At 42.7% G+C, this 26,750-nt stretch overlaps 1 protein-coding gene across 1 annotated transcript in view; it reads right to left on the bottom strand.

Annotated features, from left to right (window-relative positions):
- Window positions 1–26,750, bottom strand: part of LOC126198595 (zinc finger protein 330 homolog) — a 79,332-nt gene that overhangs the window by 15,690 nt on the left and 36,892 nt on the right. The window contains exons 3-4 of the mRNA XM_049935045.1: window positions 5,962–6,112; window positions 4,192–4,423 (exon numbers count right to left, since the gene is read on the bottom strand). Of these exons, the coding sequence (XP_049791002.1) occupies window positions 4,192–4,423; window positions 5,962–6,112 (383 nt within the window). The remainder of the gene's footprint in view (window positions 1–4,191; window positions 4,424–5,961; window positions 6,113–26,750) is intronic.

Below are 26,750 nucleotides of genomic sequence, written 5' to 3' on the forward strand. Positions count from 1 at the left end.
AAAACTCCTTTACTACTTTAAGTGTCTCATTTCCTAATCTAATCCCTCAGCATCACCCGATTTAATTTGACTACATTCCATTATCCTCATTTTGCTTTTGTTGATGTTCATCTTATATCCTCCTTTCAAGACACTGTCCATTCCATTCAACTGCTCTTCCACGTTCTTTGCTGTCTCTGACAGAATTACAATGTCATCGGCAAACCTCAAAGTTTTTACTTCTTCTCCATGAATTTGAATACCTACTCTGAATTTTTCTTTTGTTTCCTTTACTGTTTGCTCAATATACAGATTTAATAACATCAGGGAGAGGCTACACCCCTGTCTCACTCCTTTCCCAACCACTGCTTACCTTTCATGTGCCTCGACTCTTATAACTGCCATCTGGTTTCTGTACAAATTGTAAATAGCCTTTCGCTCCCTGTATTTTACCCCTGCCACCTTCAGAATTTGAAAGAGAGTATTCCAGTTAACGTTGTCAAAAGCTTTCTCTAAGTCTACAAATGCTAGAAACGTAGGTTTGCCTTTTCTTAATCTTTCTTCTAAGATAAGTCGTAAGGTTAGTATTGCCTCACGTGTTCCAACATTTCTACGGAATCCAAACTGATCTTTCCCGAGGTCCGCTTCTACCAGTTTTTCCATTCGTCTGTAAAGAATTCGCGTTAGTATTTTGCAGCTGTGACTTATTAAACTGATAGTTCGGTAATTTTCACATCTGTCAACACCTGCTTTCTTTGGGATTGGAATTATTATATTCTTCTTGAAGTCTGTGGGTATTTCGCCTGTCTCATACATCTTGCACACCAGATGGTAGAGTTTTGTCATGACTGGCTCTCCCAAGGCCATCAGTAGTTCTAATGGAATGTTGTCTACTCCCGGGGCCTTGTTTCGACTCAGGTCTTTCAGTGCTCTGTCAAACTCTTCACGCAGTATCTTATCTCCCATTTCATCTTCATCTACATCCTCTTCCATTTCCATAAAATTGTCCTCAAGTACATCGCCCTTGTATAAACCCTCTATATACTCCTTCCACCTTTCTGCCTTCCCTTCTTTGCTTAGAACTGGGTTGCCATCTGAGCTCTTGATATTCATACAAGTGGTTCTCTTCTCTCCAAAGGTCTCTTTAATTTTCCTGTAGGCAGTATCTATCTTACCCCTAGTGACACAAGCCTCTACATCCTTACATTTGTCCTCTAGCCATCCCTGCTTAGCCATTTTGCACTTCCTGTCGATCTCATTTTTGAGACGTTTGTATTCCTTTTTGCCTGCTTCATTTACTGCATTTTTATATTTTCTCCTTTCATCAATTAAATTCAATATTTCTTCTGTTACCCAAGGATTTCTATTAGCCCTCGTCTTTTTACCTACTTGATCCTCTGCTGCCTTCACTACTTCATCCCTCAGAGCTACCCATTCTTCTTCTACTGTATTTCTTTCCCCCATTCCTGTCAATTGTTCCCTTATGCTCTCCCTGAAACTCTCTACAACCTCTGGTTCTTTCAGTTTATCCAGGTCCCATCTCCTTCCAGGTATACAACCTTCTTTTATGATTCTTGAACCAAGTGTTAGCTATGATTAAGTTATGCTCTGTGCAAAATTCTACAAGGCGGCTTCCTCTTTCATTTCTTCACCCCAATCCATATTCACCTACTATGTTTCCTTCTCTCCCTTTTCCTACTGACGAATTCCAGTCACCCATGACTATTAAATTTTCGTCTCCCTTCACTACCTGAATAATTTCTTTTATCTCGTCATACATTTCATCAATTACTTCATCATCTGCAGAGCTAGTTGGCATATAAACTTGTACTACTGTAGTAGGCACGGGCTTTGTGTCCATCTTGGCCACAATAATGCGTTCACTATGCTGTTTGTAGTAGCTAACCCGCACTCCTATTTTTTTATTCATTATTAAACCTACTCCTGCATTACCCCTATTTGATTTTGTATTTATAAATCTGTAATCACCTGACCAAAAGTCTTGTTCCTCCTGCCACCGCACTTCACTAATTCCCACTATATCTAACTTTAACCTATCCATTTCCCTTTTTAAATTTTCTAACCTACCTGCCCGATTAAGGGATCTGACATTCCACGCTCCGATCCGTAGAATGCCAGTTTTCTTTCTCCTGATAACGACGTCCTCTTGAGTAGTCCCCGCCCGGAGATCCGAATGGGGGACTATTTTACCTCCGGAATATTTTACCCAAGAGGACGCCATCATCATTTAATCATACAGTAAAGCTGCATGCCCTCGGGAAAAATTACGGCTGTAGTTTCCCCTTGCTTTCAGCCGTTCGCAGTACCAAAACAGCAAGGCCATTTTGGTTAGTGTTACAGGGACAGATCAGTCAATCATCCAGACTGTTGCCCCTGCAACTACTGAAAAGGCTGCTGCCCCTCTTCAGGAACCACATGTTTGTCTGGCCTCTCAACAGATACCCCTCCGTTGTGGTTGCACCTACGGTACGGCCATCTGTATCGCTGAGGCACGCAAGCCTCCCCACCAACGGCAAGGTCCATGGTTCATGGGGGAAGATTTCCAGCATATGGACAAAATACAGTTTAATAAACCTAGGAAGGAGTAGGTTAGAATAACTGAATTTGCATTCACACTGTGCTAAGTCTACCATTAGACCATAAGCAGATGCAGCACTAGAGCAGCTTGAACATGAAACCACACAAACTTCTGTGTCCCATATTGTTGTCAGACCACACAGAAAGCCAGACTTACGATTCGAGAGATGACAAAGTTTAATAACATCTGAAATGAACAGCATATACATAGTCATTGCAACAGCCAGCCGGGTTGCATGTCAAAGACTACACTTTCATTCCATCTTCTAACACAGTTCCAATTGGTAATGTATTTGAACCTGAAATGAAAACTAGAAAATCTCAAACTACACTATGTGATCAAAAGTATCTGGACACCCCCCAAAACATTCATTTTTCATATTAGGTGCATTGTGCTGCCACCTACTGCCAGGTACTCCATATCTGTGACCTCAGTAGTCATTAGACATCGTGAGAGAGCGGAATGGGGCGCTCAGCAGAACTCGTGGACTTTGAACGTGGTCAGGTGATTGGGTGTCACTTGTGTCATACATTTCTACGCGAGATTTCCATACTACTAAACACCCCTAGATCCACTGTTTTCGATGTGATAGTGAAGTTGAAACGTGAAGGGACATGCACAGCACAAAAGCGTACACTCAGACCTCGTCTGTTGACTGACAGACTGCCGACAGTTGAAGAGGGTCATAATGAGTAATAGGCAGACATATATCCAGACCATCACACAGGAATCCAAACTCCAACAGATTCCATAGCAAGTACTATGGCAGTTATGAGGGAGGTGAGAAAACTTGGATTTAATGGTTGAGTGGCTGCTCATAAGCCACACATCTTGCCAGTAAACGCCAAATGACGCCTCGCTTGGTGTAAGAAGGGTAAACATTGGATGACTGAACAGTGGAAAAATGTTGTGTGGAGTGACGAGTCACAGTGCACAATGTGGTGATTTGATGGCAGGGTGTGGGTATAGCGAATGACCGGTGAATGTCATCTGCTAGTGTGTGTAGTGCCAACAGTAAAATTCGGAGGCAGTGGTGTTATTGTGTGGTCGTGTTTTTCATGGAGAGGGTTTGCACCCCTTGTTTTTTTGCATGGCACTATCACAGCACAGGGCTACATTGATGTTTTAAGCACCTTCTTGCTTCCCACTGTTTAAGAGCAATTCAGGGATGGCTATTGCATCTTTCAACACAATCGAGCACTGTTAATAATGCACGGCCTGTGGTGGAGTGGTTACACGACTGTAACATCCCTGTAATGGATTGGCCTGCACAGAGTCCTGACCTGAATCCTATAGAACACCTTTGGGATGTTTTGGAATGCAGACTTCATGCCAGGCCTCACCAACAGACACAGATACCTCTCCTCAGTGCACCACTCCGTGAAGAATGGGCTGCCATTCCCTAAGAGACCTTCCAGTGCCTGATTGAATGTATGCTTGGGAGAGTGTAAGCTGTCATCAAGGCTAAGGGTGGGCCAACACAGTATTGAATTCCAGCATTACCGATGGAGGGTGCCACGAACTTTTAAGTCATTTTTAGCCAGATGTCTGGATAATTTTGGTCACATAGTGTACGATAATTTGAAAGAAGAAATATGAAATCATATACTTACATTTAAAGTTCTCCGATTCAAGAACCTGGCATGATGCTTGGTGCTCAAACTGATCATCTTCACATAAGAAGCTGCCACAGAATGAACAACAAAAGATTCGCCCACCATGATCCCAAACACTTCGTTCACACTCAATGCAAACGGCATCCTGCAGTGGACATGTGCATGCATGTGTTGTGAGGCAACGCCGCCCATGGCATACCCATGCCTCACAAAAGTCACAAATGGCTCCCTAAAAACAAATGTGAATGAAGACGAATTTTTTACAGATGAAAAAATTATAATGAAAGTGGTCAACAAAATGTAACTGCAATTAAATAAAAGCAATATGGAAAGGATACATTACAAATTACCATATTGAGGAGGTATCAAACAACACACAGGTATAATGAAAAAGACTGCTAAAATATTAACGCTTTTACACACGTGCGCGCGCACACGCACACACGCACGAATTATGTTCCTCCATGACACTAGTTTGAAAAAAATAGTGCTGCTGTATTTTGACTGGTGGATTAGACCAGAGTGGCAGTTGTGTCATGTGGTGTGGATAAAGGAAGAGAGAGCTGGGAGGCAGGAAAAGGGGTTGACGATGGGAGGCTAATGGCTTCGAGGGAGACAGCTGGTTTTCCAGCTAGGAATGTGCAAGAGAGATGGCAAGTGCATGGGCTAGGCATGTGATGCACAGTTGTTAGAGCCGGTGGGGAGCAGTGCACACTGAAGATGAGTTGAGGAAATGAACTGGAAAAAAGGGGGGGGGGGGTGGACAGAGGAAGGGGAAATTGTTGGGTGAAGCGGGTGGTGTCAGTTGGTTACTGAAGACAGAGCAGGATGATTACAGGAGTAACAGGTGTGTTGCAAGGATAATTTCCATCTGTGTATTTCAGAGAAGCTATGTTGATCATCTGGTGGCACAACATATCCATGCTCCTTTAATCGTCCTGGCCTCAATCGCTGGTAACTCACTGTTGCCACACCATCTACGCAACAGTTTCCCTTTCCTTTTCTCTGGCTTGTCGTCACCCCCCCCCTCCCCCCCTCCCACACACACACACACACACACACAAACACAAAATCTCTATCTTGAAAAAGGATTAATCCAAAAATTAGCAAGTTTTCTTTCTTTTTTGTGTGTGCCTGTCAATGATTCAAAGCTTCTGGTTTTCGGTGAGTGGTCCCTTTACACCACAGTATTTACATTCTACTAAACTTTTCTACAATGATCTGTTTGTCTTTTAACAACTTCCTAAGATTATCATTTTTGTTCTGCCTGAAAGATACACACAATGTTCTCCTTGCTGAAACTTCCTCTCTGGAGGTCCAATATCACCTGAACACACTACAAAGATATTACTTCCTAACAAAGCAATAATTTTGAAAATGGTAACAAGGAAAGCACTTGTCACTAGGATGTCTCAATTAGAAGTAACAGTATTTGTCAGACAGGCTGAGAATAGGTAAAGATATGCCTCAATTTATGTGAACTAATTGATGTCTATGACCATTAATTCGAACACAAGAAACTAATCCTATAAGCTGCAGATACACTCAAGAAGCACACACTGTGACACCCTTCACTGCACTTTTAATCTTGCTGTTGCTTGTAAATGATATGCCTGACCTCATTCTTGAATTTTAACATTGTATACAACTTAACCAAAGAATATAAGGACTGACCAGTAAAAACAGTTTTAGGAATCTCTGGGAATTAAGCAAAATATGAAATGTTCCACAGGAGATAGTGTTATTTGGAGAAACATAAAAACTTACCACCATGCCAAGGCCAGTTGTGAAAACTCCTGCGTGACGTACAACACAATCTCCAGTCTTGAGCATGCATTTTACTTTTCCACATTGGGCGCATTGGGGTAGTCTCTGGATACTTTGACAGAAGTAACAAAATGCACGGTTCTTCTGTTTCCTATAAAAAAAAGGCAAATTCATAAATTCAAAATTCACTAGCAGAAGCAAGAATCTCTCATTCTAGACAAATTATGGTCTGATATATTCTCATTTTCAATTTCTCAACCACATAGCACATTTTCTAGTACTGAAGTTATTATCGCACAGACTCTGCAAACTCAGCAGTCCAGTTTTTTAACTGGAGTTATGCCTGTTTTTGTAGCAAACAGAAATACAATGGCATGAAACCATCTAACTTCTTTTCTCCACTCAACCTCAGGTGAAACAACAAATACATTAAAGTAACAGATCTGATAAAATTTTTAACATTTGTTAGTTTGTAGGACTGTAAGGATGTTCACACACTGTAAAAACTAATATAAAATACATTATTTCTATCACATAAAAATATGTCTCTGTGGTTCTGGAAGTGAGTCACTAAAGAACATACTTACCCCACCAAAACATTCTTTTGGTGATCACAAAGAAAAATCAGGAAACTAGTTCGAATATTGGAACACATGATAGCTTTTTATAAATCTGTCTACTGAGAACAGCACAAGCATAAACACCAACTGTATCAATACAAGAAAAGTAAGACAGCTCTGGTCTCAAGGCTTTACAGTGTACCGAAGCCAGTCTTCGCAATATGCCAATATCAAGTGCTAGGCCTCATTGCCAGAACATAACTGAGCAATCAGCCTCACCAGCTGAATGTCATACAGACCAGCTGCAACACTTATTATATGCAGTCCAGTAAGACTATTTGCTACTGGTTATGTTCAGGGGGTCAAATGTAGCACTTTATAAGGGCATAATGTTGAAACCTTCTGTGCTGAATGGTACATAGTTGCAACTGGAACTGTCTTTTGCTTCTTAGATAAAAATTTTGCTCGTCATAAACATCAATGTACTGAACATGGAATCAGTATAATAATAATGGATTCATTACCCCTACCTACATAGTATAATAATACTCAGAACACCTACAAAGACAAATGCATCCATACAGTAAGGATTTGGCAAAGTACTTTGAAATGAATTAATGCTAATGTAACATCATCAGAAATTGTAACAACTGTAAAATATCTCTGAGTACGCATCTGCAGAGTCTTAAGGCACCACATAAAAGCAGTTGTAGGGAAAGCAGATGAAAGAATTTAATAAAATGTAATTCAATCACATTAAAGGTAGCTCACAAAACCTTTGTTCGGCTGATTCTTGAACACTGTTCACAAAACTGGGACCCTTATCAATTAGGATTGATAGAGAGAATCCAAAGAAGACATTTTGTCATGGAAATCTTTCATGGTCGCAAGAGATCATCAACCAACTCCAGTGATAGACAGCTCAAGACAGGTGTTTTCCATTATACTTGCTGTTAAAATTCTGAATGAGTATGACTCGAGAAGAATCGTGTATCATACCATTTCCTTCAAAATGCACCTTCGTGAAATAACCATAATGATAAAAATCAGAGAATGTGAGCTCAAGCAATGGACTGTAGGAAAAGATAGATTGCTACTTACCATAAAGAAGACACGTCAAAGTTGCAGGCAGGCACATTTACAAGACACTCAAACGTAGCTTTCCACCACAGTTTTTTTGCCTGTAAACACACACACACACACACACACACACACACACACACACACACACACACACACACACACACACAAAATCACTAAGTCCGGCATCTCGGGCCGGAATGCAACATCACATTGGATGCAAGCAGCACTCTGAAGGGGTTGGGGAAGGGGAAGGGATAGTAGTGTATGTGTGTGGGGAGAGACGAATGCTGTCTGGTGGAGTGTGCAGGGACCAGAATCCAACAGCTGCAGTGTCAGGAGGTTGTGGGGTAGGGAGGTGAGGGAAAAAGGAACAAAACACGAGAGAAACAGGTAAAGACAGTTGGATGCAGTGGCAGAGGGCTACAAATAAACAGGGTGGGAGACAAGAATGGGGAGGAGATGATAGGACATACAGGGTGGAAACAGTTGGGTGGAGGATGTGAGGACAGTATCTCACAGTAGGTTGAAGCCAGGGTAATTACGGGAGTGGAGAATGTGTTGTAAGAATAACTCCCATCTGCACAGTTCAGAAAAGCTGGTAGTGGAGGGAAGGATCCAGATGGCTTGGGTAGAGAAGCAAACATTGAAATCAAGTTTGTTGTGTTCAGCTGCATGTTGTACCACAGGGTGGTCTACTTTACCCTTGCCCACAGTATGGCTGTGGCCGTTCATCCCGGTGGATAGCTGGTTGGTAGTCATATAATATAAAAACTGTGCAATGACTGCAACAGAGCTGGTAAATGACATGGCTACTTTCATAGGTGGCCCAACCCCCGACGTGGTAGGATGAATATGTGGCAGGGCTGGAATAGGAAGTACTGGGTGGACTGGGGAGGATTTGCACCTGGGTCTTCCACAGGGATATGATCCTTGGGGCAAGAGGTTGGGATTGGGAGTAGCATGGGGATGCACTAGGATGATGTGGAAGTTGCGTGGGTGACATAATCCCACTGTAGGAGAGATGGGAAGTATCTCAGGTAGGATGTCCCTCATTTCAGGGTGCAATGAATGAAAGGTAATCAAAGCCCTGGCAAAGGATGTGGTTCAGTTGTTCCAGTCTGGGTGGCGAAGGGGAAAATTCCTTTGTGGCTGGTTTTTGGGGGTGGTGGGAGGATTGGGATTGTGAGGGAAATGGAACGGGGGATCTATTTGTGGACTAGGCCTGGGGAATAGTGCCTGTCTGTGCAGGCCTTGGTGAGACCCTCAGCATACTGCAAATTCACCGTCCCCAGGTAGCCAGACTATATAGGAGGGATTTTTTTGGTGTGAAAGAAATAACAGGTGTCAAAATGCAGGTACTGTTGGTGCTTGGTGGTTTTAATGTGGACAGAGGTGCTGATGGAGCCATCAGAGAGGAGGTGGTCAACATCTAGGTAGGTGGCATGCTGGATTGAGGAGGACAATATGAAGTGGACAGGAGAGGTGGTGTTGCGGTTGTGAAGGAACAAAGATAGAGTTTTGGCCCTGGGTTGGGATCATGAAGATATCATCAATGAACCTGAACCAGACTAGGGGTTTGGTGTTTTAGGAGGCTATGGAGGTCTCCTCTAGATGGCCCATAAAATGGTTGGCATAGAAGGGTCCCATGCGGGTGCCCATGGCTGTGCCGTGGATTTGTTTGCCGTCAATTCCTCCAACCAAAACCACCCTAATTCCAATACTGAATCCTGCCTCTTACAGTTCGTACCACCATCCAACCACAATCCCCCCCCCCCTCCCCTCCTCCTCCCCAACACCAACCTTTCAGTAGAAGAAAGAACAGCCATACATAACTTCAAAACAAATCCTGACCTAACCATTCTATCTGCAGACATAGGTTCCACCACTGTTATCATGAATCACGGTGACTACCTGGCAAAAAGCCTCTGCCAATTGTCTGGCTCCACCACCTATAAACTTTGACAGAGTGATCTCTTTCCAGAAGAGAAACAAAACCACCAATCCCTGCTTAACACCTTACACCCTTCCCAGAACATCTCATTCGAATTCTTTTCCCTCCTCACCCCTGTGACACCCCACATGCCCTTCTCCTACATTCTCCCCAAAATCCATAGACCCCACAATGCTGGATGCCCCTTTGTGGCTGGTTATTGTGCTCTCATAGAAAGAATTTTGGCACTCATTGAGCAATACCTCCAACCAACTGCCTGTATTCTAGCCTAGCATGTAAATGATACCAACCACTTCCTTCACTGATTCTCCACCATGCCTACCCCTTTACCTCCTGGATCCCCACTCGTCAATGTTGACATCGCCTCCCTATACACCAACATCCCTTATGCCCGTGGTCTTACCGCTAATGAATATTACCTCTCCCATCGTCCTTTGGACTCCAAATCCAATACCTCAATTCCTCTTACACCTTACTAACTTTATCCTAACCCATAGCAACTTCTCGTTTGAAGGGAAGGTATATAAACAAATTGGCAGCACCCACATGGCACCCTTCTATGCCAAACTTTTTATGGGCCATCTAGAGGAGACCTTCCTAGCCTCCCAAAACACCAATCCTACCCTCGTTCTGGTTCAAATGACTGAGCACTATGTGACTTAACATCTGAGGTCATCAGTCCCCTAGAACTTAGAACTACTTAAACTTAACTAACCTAAGGACATCACACACATCCATGCCTGCAGCAGGATTCAAACCTGTGACCATAGTGGTCGCGCGGTTCCAGACTGAAGCGCCTAGAACTGCTCGGCCACACCGGCTGGCCGTTCTGGTTCACTGATGCTATCTTCATGATCTGGACCCAGAGCCAAGACACATTATCTTTGTTCCTTCATGACCTCAACAACCGCTCTCCCAACCGCTTCATGTGGTCCACCTTAACCCAACGTACCACCTATCTAGATGTTGACCACCTACTCACTGATGGCTCCATCAGCGCTTCTGTCCACAATAAACCCACCAAGCACCAACAGTACCTGCATTTTGACACCTGTTATTCCTTTCACACCAAAAAATCCCTCCTATATAGCCTGGCTACCTGGGGACAGTTAATCTGCAGTATGCCGAGAGTCTCACCAAAGCCTGCACATACAGGCACTATCCCCAGGCCTAGCCAAAAATAGACCCCCGTGCCATTTCCCTCACAACCTCAATTCTCCCACCACCCCCAAAAACGTGCCATAAAGGAGTCTCCCCTTCGCCACTCAGTACCACCCAGACTGGAACAAATGAACCACATCTTTGGCAAGGGCTTTGCTTATCTATCATTGCACCCTGAAATGGGGACATCCTACCTGAGACACTTCCCACCCAACCTCCGCATCATCCTAGTCCATCCGTATGCCACTCTCAATCCCAATCCCTTGCCACAAGGATCGTATCCCTGTTGAAGACCAAGGTGCAAAACCTACCCAATCCACCCATCCAACACTTTCTATTCCAGTCCTGTCACAGGTTTATCCTACCCAATCAGGGGCTGGGCCACCTGTGAAGGCAGCCATGTCATTTACCAGCTCTGCTGCAATCATTGCACAGCTTTTTATATTGTGTGACTACCAACCACCTGCCCACCAGGATAAATGGCCACAACCAAACTGTAGCCAAGAGTAAAGTAGGTCTACCCTGTGGCACAACATGCAGCTGAACATAACACACTTGATTTCAATGGTTGCTTCACTACCCGAGCCATCTAGCCCAACTTACAGTAACATACTATCCCCACACCCTCCACCCAACAGTTTCCACCCCCCTATATTCTATCACTCCCCCTCACCCTCATCTCCCACCTTGTTTATTTGCAGCCCTCTGCAAATGCATCCACCAACCTTTCCCCGCTCCTCTCATTTTTTGTTCTTTTTTCATGCACCTCCCTGCCCCACAACATCATCACACTGCGGCTGTTGGAGACTAGTCCCTGCACACTCCACCAGACAGCATTCATCTCTCTCCCCACCTGTACACTACTATCCCTTCGTCTTCCCCACCCCCCTCTAGATTGCTGCTTGCATCCCATGTGATGTTGCATTCTGGCCCAAGATGCTGGAGTTGGCAGTCATGTGTGCATGATGTGTGCTTGCTTCTGTGTGTGTGTGTGTGTGTGTGTGTGTGTGTGTGTGTGTGTGTGTGGTGGTGTACCTGAATTACCCTGTGCTAGACACTGTAAGACAGACTGCACAGAGCAGATGTAGATGTAAATGAAGGGAGTATATTTCCTGATTAGTACAATTACAGGAATTGTAAAAAAAGATTGACATACTGCTTCTCAGAGATGAAATATTGTAACTTATTTGTTCCAGTCTTGTGGTTCAGTCTTTCAGAAAGGGACAGTTTCATTCTATTTCTAAGACTACAAGGACATGATATGCATGTTTACAGGCTAAAGTGCACTTCCAATGTCTGCAGTTCTTGTGTCACATGTAGATGTTCACAATTCATTGATGGTGGTCATAGCCAAACACAACTGATGAATCTGATTATTTCTTTCAGTAGGAGATACAAACTGACTTTTTTTATACAGAGAGTGCCAGACTAACTTTTCCTGATTTGCTCCTTAAGAACTGTCCGGTCACTTATTGATTTCTATATTTCTTTGGCGACTGAAAAAACCAAGGTGTGCTGTTGAGCTAATTTGTAACAAAGCCTGAGCTCCAGATTAGACTGAAATAGACAATCTTGTTGTGAGATGACAAAGCCAGTGAACGTATCAAAAACCCTGGTTGTGGTGAAAGACTGACCTGTAGAACAACCCAAGACCTAGGTTAGGTTGGAAAGCAACAATCTGCTTGCGAGTTACCAAAAGCAACGAATCTCAACACGAAAATAAGATTGTCATAATAGATAGATGTGTAGCACAGCCCAAGATATGCATTTGTCATTGCAGCAACCTAATTTTATGTTTTATTTTAGATTTTGCCAAAAATTCCAACTATGTGGTTGAATTCTACCCTCAGATAAATGATAAGAAATTATGAACAAGAATCCAATTGGCAAACTACATCTCTCTCAGTTCTTCATATTGGATTCCCATTATTCATCATGCAAACTGTAACCAACAGCAGTGTGGAAACGAAAAAGCCACTGACTCTGTAAGTGCACCTTTACCTATTTGCATGTTCCGAGGAAGAAATAACACTAAAAAATAAGGAAACATTACTGTCCTTTTCATCTGATACATTTTTAATTAGTAACAAAAATATTCCATAGAAAATTGTGATATACTTTTGTAATCACACTAACACTTAACTATGCATGATGTTACAACACCTTGAAATATTACTGCAACAACATACAATACAATACACTGGTTCATTTACTGAAATTACAATTTCTAAATATCTTCCAGTGCATTTACAACTTATGTACATCAACTTTCAGTTTTGAGACGTATATGGTCATTAATCTGTTAAGTTTCAGTACCCAGCCCATAGTTCTGTTGATCACTTTGAACCTTGTACTATGGACTGTGATGTGCTTTAAAATGAACCTCAGCAAAGTTATCAGAGGTACAGACTTTAATATTCATATCAAAACATTTTTCACATTAAAAACAGAGGCTGTTCTGTATTTACCACATTATTAGAAGCTACGTGTTTAAGCCACGATCACTTGTGTTGCTAGAAAATATCTAACATTTATGATTTTAGTTAAATATTCCAGCACATTTCAAAGGTAATGAACTGACGATCTATAAATGCTTTCTTTCATATCCTGTGCTTCAATTTATCTGTGACTTGACAGTCAAATTTCAACAATAGCTGGCTAGTTGTGCGCAGTGTTAGATTTTTTTCTAACACGGAAGTCTTTACGTAATAATTACCTCTCCTTTTGTAGAATACCGCCTTGCTTCACTTTTAGTCTGTTTCTTGTACTTGTAATATGTGGCTGTGTTCGTTTGTTTTCTCCTGAAAGTGGTACGTTACATCTTTTATACAAAAAGTAAGTATTCTTATAGGGTTTTACGAACTTAATTGAAGCAATTGTTTATACAGAGTACATGACATTCTCTGTCAGATATGAAAATATATAAAACTTTTCAGGGAAGAAGTCATGTCAGAGGAACAGATATTGATGTGGCTAGATGAACCACTAGACGAGGATATTTACATAGAGGGTCTGTCATCAGATACTGACGCACCCTCTGAGCATGAAGAGAGCAATACTGCAACAGATCAGACAGACAGCAAATCTGATACTTCTGCTACAGCTGTTTCTCAATATACAGATCGTGAAACCTTTCTTGGTAAGGATGGAATAACAGAATGGTTGAAGCAACATGCTCCTCCAGCAAAAACTGCCTGTCAGAATATTGTAACAGCTTCCAAGTGTGGAGGGCATTGCAAAAAATTCAAAAACAATTTTGGAACGCTGGAAATTATTTTTTCCAGATAGTGTAATTGGTCGCATTGTGGAATAGACAAACCAAGAACTTTACAGAGTGGCAGCATCTTATTCATGGAGTGCTTAAGATTGCTCAGACAGATTTTGAAGAGTTAAAAGGCACAGCATCTCAATACTGATGAACTATGGGCCACTGATGGGACTGCACTGGATTTCTTTATTGCATCGATGAGCAAATGAAGGTGCCACACACTTCTCCAAACTATATGTTTTGACGACAAATCTACGAGAGTTCAGAGAAAGGAAACAGATAATCTGGCACCTATTAGAGAAATATTTGGCAAATTTGTGGATGTTTGCAAGAAGAGCCATAGTGCTGATGCATTGGCAATGATAGATGAGATGTTAGAACCATTCCGTTGACATTGCAAATTCAGGCAGTATATAGTAAACAAGCCTGCAAAATATGACATCAAGGTATACACACTCTGTGATGCCAGAACATTTTATACGCTAAATATGGAAGTATTTGCAGGCAAACAGCCTATTGGGCCATATCAAGTACCCAATGATGCAGAGAATGTGGTGTTAGATGGATTCGACTGATGTACAAAACAGGAAGAAACGTGACGATGGACAATTATTTTACATCTATACCATGGGCTAACAAAATGTACGCCTATCATCAACTCATGGTCGTAGGTACTCTACGGAAGAATAAAAGAGAAATTCCATCGGAACTTCTGGACGTAAAGTGTAGGCAACTAAACAGCAGCATATTCATGTTTGGAGAAAAACCAAGCAACAACGACTTTATTTGCTCATACGTCCCCCTTTCCCCTAAAAAAAAAAAAAAAAAAAAAAGTTGTAATGTTATCAACCATGCACAGCAACGATGCTGTAGATGCTGGCAGTAGCGAAGTGAACAAACCTGAAGTCATTGTATTTTACAATCTCACAAAAGGAGGTGTAGATGTTGTCAACCATTTGAAATCAGAATATTCTGTTTCAAGAATAAGCAACCGCTGGCCTCTTACACTGTTTTTCAGCTTGCTGAACTTCGAAGCAATAAATGCTCAGATAATATATAAGGTAAACACAAATGACTTAATTCCACGGAGAAGATTCATCACAGAATTGATTGTGATGCTTACAAAAAGCCTACAGGATCAAATGCATGTTGACTCCGAGGACATCACTTTGCTTAAAGGAGAAAATAAAAGGTGTTGTACACATTTGAAAACTACTGCCAGCTAAAGAAGAAGAAGAAGAAGAAGAAGAAGAAGAAAATCGAGATGCCACTACTGCCCTAAAAGGAAAACCAGATTCAAACAGCATCGCTGCCATCATTGTTCCAACGCCTATCTGTAAAGAACATACAGCATCGAGTGTTCTTATTTGCCAGGAGGGTAAGTCACAAAAAGCCATATCTGAATCTGACGAGTACAAAGGAGTGTAGTTGACCTTAATTCGTCACTTGCTATAAATATTAAGAACTGCTGTTCACACAGGTGTAACTATTCAAAAGAGTTTGTGAAATCTTTGCATGTTGAAATATTTTTAAGTTTAGCAAATTACATGTTCCGTGTACCATGTTTATACTAATTTATAATGCTTTGATAATAATAAAGAAATGATTTATTGTACACTACTGGCCATTAAAATTGCTACACCACAAAGATGAAGTGCTACACACGTGCAATTGAACCAACAGGAGGAAGATGCTGTGGTATGCAAATGATTAGCTTTTCAGAGCATTCACGCAAGGTTGGCACCAGTGGTGACACCAACAACGTGCTGACATGAGGAAAGTTTCCAACCGATTTCTCGTACACAAACAGCAGTTGACTGGTGTTGCCTGGTGAAACGTTGTTGTGATGCCTCGTGTAAGGAGGAGAAATGTGTACCACCACGTTTCTGACTTTGATAAAGGTCGGATTGTAGCCTATCGTGATTGCGGTTTATCGTATCGCGACATTGCTGCTCGCATTGGTCGAGATCCAATGACTGTTAGCAGAATATGGAATCAGTGGGTTCAGGAGTGTAATACGGAACGCGGTGCTGGATCCCAACGGCCTCGTATCACTAGCAGTTGAGATGACAGGCATCTTATCCGCATGGCTGTAACGGATCATGCAGGAACATCTCGATCCCCGAGTTAACAGATGGGGACGTTTGCAAGACAACAACCATATGCACGAACAGTTCGACGACGTTTGCAGCAGCATGGACTATCAGCTCGGAGACCGTGGCTGCGGTTACCCTTGACGCTGCATGACAGACAGGAGCGCCTGCAATGGTGTACTCAACGACGAACCTGGGTGCACGAATGGCAAAACGTCATTTATTCGGATGAATCCAGGGTTTTTTTTCTTATTTTCTCTCTCTCTCTCTATCTTTTTTTTTTTTTTTTTTTTTTTTTTTTTTTTTTTTTTTTTTTTTTTTTTTTTTGAACGCACATTGGAAGCATGTATTTGTCATCACCATACTGGCGTATCACCCGGCGTGATAGTATGCGGTGCCATTGGTTACACGTCTCTGTTACCTCTTGTTCGCACTGATGGCACTTTGAACAGTGGACGTTACATTTCAGATGTGTTACGACCTGTGGCTCTACCCTTCATTCGATCCCTTCGAAACCCTACATTTCAGCAGGATAATGCATGACCACATGTCCACATGTTGCAGGTCCTGTACGGGACTCTCTGTATAAAGAAAATGTTCGACTGCTGCCCTGGCCAGCACATTCTCCAGATCTCTCACCAACTGAAAACGTCTGGTCAATGGTGGCCGAGCAACTGGCTCATCAAAATACGCCAGTCACTATTCTTGATGAACTGTGGTATCATGTTGAAGCTGCATGGGCAGCTGTACCTGTACACGCCATCCAAGCTCTGTTTGACTCAATGCCCAGGTGTACCAAGACCGTTATTACGGCCAGAGGTGGTTGTTCTGGGTACTAATTTCTCAGGATCTATGCACCCAAACTGCGTGAAAATGTAATCAAATGTCAGTTATAGTATAATATATTTGTCCAATGAATACCCGTTTATCATCTGCATTTCTTCTTGGTGTAGCAATTTTAATGGCCAGTAGTGTATAAACATGTCTGTCTGGCATAAAGAGATAAAAAATGTGCAAGATCTCATTGTTAGAAAAAATCTAACACGGGACAACGTGACAACAATATACGCGAGTAATGACACATTGATTACTATCATAATATAGAGAATATTTAGGCGCAAGAACTTTCTGTAAACTGAACAGTACTACCATTACACGGAAGTAGTTTTGTGTACAAAATATCACGTATTACAGTAGAACCAGTGGAGGTGTTAGTGTTTTGATGTGTTTGGTTGAAACTAATGAACTGCTGCTATGCTCACACTCAAAATAGCAATGTTGGTCATGCTGGAAAATACCGCAAACATCTGCGCACTTTAATAATTACAGGAAAGGACAAAATTCTGGTAATGACTGGAATTTGTAAGAACTTGGTATTACATGCTATGAGTAGATGGCACGCAACTTCTCTGCCTCAGCACAAACAATGGGTATAGAATTTACTCTAAGATCCACTGGCTAAGTTAATATTCTCAAGGTACTACGAAGAATATTAAGTTGATAGAGATTTAGGCCTTTGTCAGCAGTAGACACACACACACACACACACACACACACACACACACACACACACGTCTGCAGTAGAACCAGAAACTGTAGACAGTACAAACTGTAGTTTCAGCTCTCTGAAACTGCAGACGCGTGTGTGTGTGTGTGTGTGTGTGTGTGTGTGTGTGTGTGTGGGCGCGCGCGCAAATATTGCCAAGTTACCTTAAATGTTCAAAAAAAGCAAAATTTTGCACTTTACAAAATGCAAAAATGTTGTATGACATGTCTATGGTATGATCAGCCACAACTGCAGTAAGTACGTTTGTGCAAATGTCTGTGTTGGACAATCTGTAGGCATACAAATCGGAATGATTGCTTAGGATCAGTAATACACAAATCAGGTGGTACATTTCAGTTCAATAGTAAGATATTGCAAAAATGCAATAGGTCTACAAAGGAGATTGCTTAAAAAATACTTGCTCAAGTGAGTATAAGATTAACAGGGGGCGTGCAGCACAAATAGCCACAGGTTCATTCAAACCATGGAAGAGAATTAATGAGCTGCTCAAAAACCTGAAAAGGTAAATGCTTGAAGTCAGATGCCAACCATCCAGTGAAAGCCTACTTACAATGTTTCAATGAATGTACCCCATAGGGATTACGAAGATCAGAAGGCTAATTATGGTGTGCACTGCAGCATTAAAACACCCAATCTTCTAACCACTAAATGTGAATGGAACAAAAAGAAACTGCAATGGGAAGAACCCTCTGCCATGCACTTCATAGTGGTTTGCAGTATATACTCTTAGATGTAGCCATGGCTTCTCACCAAATCTTAAGTCTAAGAATGTCAGCACCTTCCTAAATGAGGGAATATATTCCTCAACTGAACTGTTGGAAATAGGCTGATGAATGTTAAAATAAAAATAAGTTTCTTTCTTTCTTTCTTTCCTATTCCATTCCATTAATCCAACCTCTTTAAGCACATGCTTAAGTAAACATCGTGTAAAATAATGACTACAGGAAAAAGCTGGAATGTTACAAAACAACCGATGATTTTACTTGTGAGTGCAAATAATAAGATATTCATGTCTACAATGAACAAAGTGATATCTAAACATTTTAGTGAAGGACACTGTTCTCTTGAGAAATTTCCAAATACAGATTCCTGAGAATGTTTAGGTATTTTCTTTCAGAGAGAAGTGCAGCCATCTAAGGCTGGAGATAGGATAGCCACATTGATATAACCAACGAATAAGAGTGACGAGTGGAATGGTACTGACCGAATGTGGGTGTGAGGTAAGTTGAGGTTATCTCTTGTTTCATAACTTCAAACAGGGCAATGGTTAATCGTGTGCCCTAGGATCTTAATGGAAAACTACTCAGAACTATACTGCAATGGCTACTAGAACTCATATAGCACTTTCCTATTTTGAGTACAGAGATCATAAAAGTTTCTTTCATATATCAAGATATTGCCCACTGCACAAGATTTTGTTACTTCAGAGGAGAAGGATTTCCTTGAACTACGGACAAAAAAACAAAATGTGGTACTGAGACAGAGCGAGATGGCCCTGAAAAATTACCTTAACCAACGACAATGGAATATGTCATTTCCCATGAAAAAGGGTCAGTTTTTTTTTTTTTTAATTTCAACACTGTTGGAACCTAAGAAATCACTCACTTTTTGTCACATTGTGGGGCATAAAGAAATCTCTTTGCTCTGAGTCATATGATGTCTCAGTTACTTCTTTTTGTGTCTTCAACAGTTCCACTCAGCAATCAGTGGAATTACCTTTACATTCCTGAAATTCGGAATCTCTCATGTTTTGGAGCATAGTGTGCAATGGTTTAATCATTTCAGGGTGTGAGGTTCTTGACCAACTGATTGTACCTGAAACTGTGGAGTACCATTTACAGTGTAGAGGAACACAATCCATCCTGTCATAGGACGCCTTACAGCATGTCCTCACAATTTTCGTGTGAATGGCATCTCCACCACTGTTGTTTTCACCCAGATCTGAACGATGTCTCAGTATTCAAATAATGTTTATCTTTCCCCTTCCCACAATTCTTGTCAGAGATGACACCAGAATGGAATGATATCACTTGATGGCTACTCCCTACTGAACAGTATTGAAAAACTGGAGAGTGAACTATAGGAGTAATCATTGTAATCCTATACAGTGAGGGTGCATAACTCAACAGCATGACCTTCCATATGTGGTCTAAACAGGCCGCCTCACAGCAACACAGACAGTGCAGCAAGCTCTGTACCATGTGCAAACACCTTATATAAGATGGCGCGCCATGCCCTTCGCCACTCTAATGTTTTCAAGAGTATGGAATGCTTCACTGTTAGACTGTGCCTTAATTATTCTCCAATTTGTGTGTCGCTACTTATCATCACATCATTCAGTGCGCGCGTGTGTGCGGTATTCTACTCAGCATGCTTCTTTTCACAGTTTGCTATGGCCAATATGTTGATGGATGAAATTCTTCAATCTCTTGTTGAACAGCAGCAAGCTCTCACCAGCCAGCAATAGGGTCTTTCCGTGGCACTAAACAAATTGGCAGCTTTATTGACACACCAGGGTTAGTTGCTGTTGACACAATCTCCACTGCTTCCTCCATAAAATGATACTGCAGAAGATTTGGACACATGTGAAAAATGCCTTTGGCAACCATTTACAAGCTTTTGGTGTTGCTGACCACAATGTGTACAAGGCTTTGTTTCAGTCATTGATTTCTCCTTGTGTTTATCACCTTTTGTGTGTCAGCTAATTGCTCTGTAGGAACCTGGCAGTCTCTCTTTTGACGAAATGTGTCACCTGCTCTCTATTATCATTGCAAATGCACTTATATTATTGGTGCTTGCATTGAGTTACACCACTGTCAAAGTGGTTGCAACAGTCGTACAGAGCTTAGACAGCGGAACTGCACGGGCTTAGCCATAGTTGCCAGTTTGTTACTGAAGCTCACTGGGACTCTTAAGTTTATTCGATGGTTTGTGATAGTTGCTGTTGCTTCTCTACCTCGGCCACCACCATTTAAGCTCACAGGCGAGGGCGGGCTGGAGATCGCATCACAACCCACCCACAGCCATGCAGTCGCAGTCTCTGTGCCACATGGGGGACACACTGTTTAACAGCAACAGCACTCAGTGTTGCAACAGCAGCCATGTGCTCATCTCCCATCATGCCCTTACTGCTTTGTTCAACATGAGTGGGTTATGTGCCCAAAGCTTTGGCCAACGCACAACCAATGTAAAAAAAAGGGAATATTGAATGTTTACAATTCTCAATCTCATTTACCAGACAAACATGGATGTCACTAGTGTTTCCCAAGTGATGGTAGCTCCTACCTTTATACTGAAGTACGTGTTATAGACAAGCTGTTGAGAATGCAAGTAGACACGGGTGTGGCAGTGACTTTGCTAAATTCTCAAACCTATGTGGATATTTGATCACTCGTCGTCCTCCATCCCTTGTCAGTTTTTGAGTTACAACGAACCACATATACCCATACTGGGACAGTTTATTTCTCCTGTAATGTATAAAGCACTTGTTCGACCTTTAACTTTTCTGGTGGTACATGGTACCAGCATTCAAAACTTACTTGGGTTAGACACAGTCAGAATTTTTGGATTATTTTTTTCTGGTGAAATGCATCTGGTATCACATCAAATTCCACACTAACAACTGGATGTGTTCTGGTTGGAACATTCCTCACTGTTTCCAGATGGCTTAAGCTGTGCTACCAATTTCAAGGCTAATGTCATAAAATGTCGGTGTGCCCCCCTTTTTTTTGTGCCTGCTGGATCCCAATGTTTCATGGGAGCCAGTCAATGCAGAACTTGATCGACTTACATCCTTCGGTATTGTCACACCTGTCTCCTCAAGTGAAATGTCTATTCCATTGGTAATTATTGTAAAACTTTCAGCTCTGAGGTGATTTTAAGTATGTAAATTCACATTCTGTTATTGATACCTATCACTTACATTGCCAGGATTAACTCCTAGCACAGCTTTCCAGGGGCCAATATTTTTCCAAAATAGACATGTCGGAATTCTATTTGCAACTGCTTCTGGATAGTAATTTGGAATGTGTCTTTGAAAAGAATATCCTCTTCAGATTATACCAACAGCAGTGCCTGCCATTCAGTTTCTCTAGCAACTTCGCTATTTTACAATGATTTTTGGATCAACTCATGGACTCTGTGCTGGGATGCACTAACTGCCTGGATGATATTGTGGTTTCCAGTTCTTAAACAGATTAACACTTGTGGAACATTCTTGCCTCGTTCACGGTGCCGCAGGCCATCAGGTTGATATGTAACTTAGACAAACTGCTATTTTTTCAGGTGTCAATTGTCTATCACAGTTCTGAAGTCTCTCGTGCTGGTGTCATGCCCTTGCACCAGCTTTGCTACATTCTATCAATGTCGAGGAGTAGCACGCCTTTCTCTGAAAGATTGTGTACTACCATAAATTTCTTCTTGATGTGGCCATGGTGGTTCAGCACCTTCATGCTCTCTTACGTGAAGGTGTTCCTTTTCATTGGTTGCCCACCTGCAAGCAAGCATTTACCCTGTTGAAGTCCAAATTACACTCAGCACATTGCTAGGTTACCTTCCAACCAGACCAACACCTCGTTTTGGCCGCAGACACTACTGGTATTGCCCTGGGGCTGTTCTCACACACAAAAATGTGGACGGTTCCGAATGCCCTATTGCAAACACTTCCAAAACTGTTAATCAGCCGCAACAAAGCTACTTCCACACAGAAAAAGAAGCCCTTGCTATTGTGTACGCACTCAAAAAATTTCATGTTTTCCTCTATGGTTCTAAATTTCATTTGATTACTGATCATAAATATCTAGTTTCTCTATTCTATCCTTCAGTGTCTTTTCCAGATAAAACAGTCCATTGCCTGCAATGCTAGGCTCTGCTTTTGTTGCGTTATAAGGTTCACTTATGCCCCACAGCACAACACGCTAATACAGATGCTCTTTCTTAGTTGCCAATTGGCCCCAATCTAGCATTTGATTATGATGAACTGTTATGTTTCCCATTTAGATGTCGAAGCCTGAAACACTGTGGATGATTTTCCCCATTACCAGTTCTCAGATTTTGGTGGCTGTCGCGGCCAATCCTGTCTTATGTCAGTCTGTTCAGTTTGTCCACCACAGCTGGATGGATAAACCATCATTCTGAGTGTCAGATCCTCTGCTTAATTATGATGCTCTCTGCCCCACCTCTCAGTTTTTGATGGTGTGGTACTCTTGGGTACTGAAGAGTTGGCACCCAAGGTTGTGATCCCATCTGGATAGTGGGAGGACATTATGCACCCTCTCCACCTGGACCAGTGGGGTGCTTCTCATACAATATTGCTGGTCTGCTACCACATGTTTTGGCCAGTACAGACACTGAGCTCACGAATATTGTGTTGGCCTGCCCGCAGTGTGCCACCCATCAAGTGGCACCACAGTCCTCTCTTTCTCCATGGCCCACCACTCCAGCACCCCTGGGAGCATACTCGTGCAGATTGAGTGTCCCTTCCAGTTGACACTTTCTCAAAATGTTCTTATGTGGTTCATAGTCTGTCCAAATCCACAGTGACTACGGTCCCAGTCCCTGCAAAGATTTTTTCCTTGGAAGGATAACAATATACGCTTGCGATGGATAACAGCCTTCAACTTGTGTCTCAGGTTTCTGAAGATTTTTTATAAAGAGTAGTATTTGGCATATTACAGCCCCTCCATTTCATCCTCAGTGAAATGGTGATGTGGAGGGGCTGGTCTGTACTCTCAAAACTCAGACCAAAAAATACACCTGACAATCTTCTAATGAGGAAGCTCTCAATAGGTTATTGAGCTCCTCTAGGTTCACTAGGTTCACTCCTGTTGGAGACCATAGCCCAGTGGAGCTGCTTCACAGCTGATAGCCCTATATGCTGCTTCATCTGTTTCACCCAACACCCAGTTACCTGCTGGCACTCACCTTGCAACATTTCCATCCAGGCTCCGCTGTCTGGACATAGGGTTTGGCCAGCACTGTAAGTGGATATCAGTGGTCATCCCTCATTGCTGAGGCCACCACCCATGCATCGTGCACACTTCTGATGGCTCCGTGTCTTGGCACTGCAAACAGCTCCACCCACATCTGACCGACTATATGCCACAGCTGCCTCTTCCGTCCGCACTGGCCCCTATAGAGCACCTGCCAGGTGGAATATTTAGTGACAGGCTGCCTCCATCTTCACAGTCTGTCACTGTTGCCTCTCCTACTGCTGCCTTTGTCTCCTCTGCTGCTTTCTACGCTGAGTGCCTGCATGGAGGTGGACCTGGATGTGGCACCTCAATCATCAGGTCTCTGACGGGGGAATGGACACCACGCCTGTCCATGTATACACCATTTCAGACCATATTCTCCTGCAACGGCATGGAAGCTGCTCCAGCAGTGGTCCCCTTCCAATGAAGACATGGACATCTCCACTGTGAACAGTTTTCCTCAAGGGGGAAAGAGTGCTGTAACCCAAACCTATACAGTGAGCACGCATCATTGACAGCGTGAGCCTCCATGACAAGCCTAAAGAGGCTGCCTCACAGTGGCACAGACAGTGCAGCAAACAACTGTATGTAAGCCAGTGTGTCAGGCCTTCAGGCACTCTTATGTTCTGGGATGGGCCTAAGGATATGACAGCAGACTGGAGATCCTGTTGGATTTCTGGAATGGGGTCACTGTGGCAGTGTAGCCTCTCCTGTGTCTCTTGCTCTTTCTCCTCATCTCTAAAATTCCCTGAACTTCTCCATTCTACATGCTTCCTAAAGTCCATAAACCCAACCACCCAGGCTGTCCCACTGTGGCTGGTTGCTGTTCCACCCCTGAGAGAGTCCCTAACATTAGTTCTCAGCCACTATTTAACAATATCTTTCCCAACACCTGACTGATTCCATACTACAACCTTCTTCCTGGTCACTATAATGAACTATATCCTCACCCGCAATTACTTCACCTTTGAAGGCATACCTATAAACAAATCCATTGTAGGATAATAGGCACCCACATGGCATCATTTTATGACTATGTACTCAGGTGCTGTCTAAAGGAGCCCTTCCTTACCATACAGAATCCCAAACCTGGTTCAAATTTTCTGATGACATCTTCACGATCTGGATCAAAGTTGAGGCACCTTGTCCACATTCCTTCAGAACCTAAAAACGTTCTCCCCCATTTGCTTCACCTGGTTCTCCTGTACCCAACAAGCCACCTTCCTTGATGCTGATCTCCACCTTAAAGATGGCTACATCCATCCACATCAAACCTACCAATCAACAGCAATACCACCACTTCAACAGTTCCCACTCACTCCATACCAAGAAGTCCCTTCAATACAGCCTAGCCACCTGTGCCTGTTGCATCTGTAGTGTAGCAGGACCTCTCCAAATATACCAAGGGTCTCACTGAGGCCTTCACAGACAAATTACCCTCTCAACCTCGTACAGAAAAAGGTCTTCTGTGCCTTCTCTCTCCAGCCATGCACCACCTCCCGAAGTCCCATAGTCCAGCCACAAAGGAGCAGTCTGCTCGTGACTCAATTGACCCCAAGACTGGAGCAACTGACTCATTCTCCCATAGGGTTTTGACTATCACTCATGGTCTGAAATGAGGAATATACTACCCCTATCTTTCCCACCCTTCCCACAGTGGTACTCTGCTGCTCACCAAATCTACACAAGATCCTGGTGTGTGTGTGTGTGTGTGTGTGTGTGTGTGTGTTTTTCTGTCTGCTGAAGTAAACATAGTGTAAAATAATGACTACAAGAAAAAGCTGGAATGTTACAAAACAACCGATAATGTATGTGTGTCTGGATCTGATGGGCACCCAACAGTGACGTCATCAACACCCTTACACTTATGAAAACAAATGAATGTGGAGATGAACTGAAAGTGTTGTACATGCATGCACTGGAAATGACAATACAGTCACTCTGTACCGCATGCACTCGCACATGCACTAAAACGAATTAGGAGGACTAAAAGAAAAGCACAGGGAAACATGACTGGCTGGCCACTTACAAAAAAAAATTAGGGTGAGCCAGCCACCCTTTGACACATTAAGAACATCTCCCTAAAATCTTGTTAAAAAGTTGGACAATTCACAAAACTTTAAAACTCTAACCACATTCATTTGATCATTACATAAAAAAAGACAGCAGATCCATCGGCAAATCTGCCACAGTCCACTTGTCGGCAAAAAAAATTTAGTGCGCCGTGATCTGCACACCACAAGCACCACACATTGGAGGGTCCTCTTGCTGGAGTAAGAATCCACGTGTCATAGGGCTGTGGCCTACGCGAAGATGAGTAAGAAGGACCCTGTCCCACCAATGTGGCTGGAAGGAACAACTCCATGGCCGAGTTGTGGGATTGATGACACGGAGTTTGTTATCGGTCACTGCCAGCCACTCGTCTTCCCACTGACACCTGACTTTGTACCTCAATGGCGAGGTGATAGCATGTAGGGGGATAGCACACAGAAATACCAGAGGATCACGACACACCTCCTTGGCTGCTTGATCTACCCTTTCATTCCCCACAATTCCAATGTGCCCAGGTAACCAGCAGAAAGACACCTCCTTCCCTAGTCGTCATAGTTGTAGGAGGGCATCCTGGATATTCTGGGTTATTGTATCTGCTGGGCACAAACATTAGAGAGAGTAAAGGGCACTCGGAGAATCTTAACAAACAACAGGAGAACATCTCATCTGCTCCAGTGCTCACAAGATCACATATAATTCTGCATCGAAGATGGTAAACTCTGGAGGCAGTCTGACATTGAGGACATGAGCCAGGAAAATGACAGAACAACCAACAGAGTTCCCCTGCTTAGACCCATCCATAAAAAACAACTACATGGTTGTGGTACTAAGTTAAAATATCAGAGAATATCACATTAAAAATGAAAGCAGTGGTGCTATCTCTCTTGTACTGCACAAAATCTAAAATCACCCTGGGTCACTCCAGTAACCAGGGCAGCAGCCGGTTAAAACCCTGGATTTGGGGTCATACTGGCTCCACACTGAGTGATTCCAGCACACACTGCACGCAGTACCAAATGGCATCGTGGCTCATGCACAGTTGGGAAAAAAACATTCAAGAGGTGGACTAGCAACAGTACAGT

The sequence above is a fragment of the Schistocerca nitens genome, chromosome 8 (assembly GCF_023898315.1).
Source record: "Schistocerca nitens isolate TAMUIC-IGC-003100 chromosome 8, iqSchNite1.1, whole genome shotgun sequence".
NCBI lineage: Eukaryota > Metazoa > Arthropoda > Insecta > Orthoptera > Acrididae > Schistocerca > Schistocerca nitens.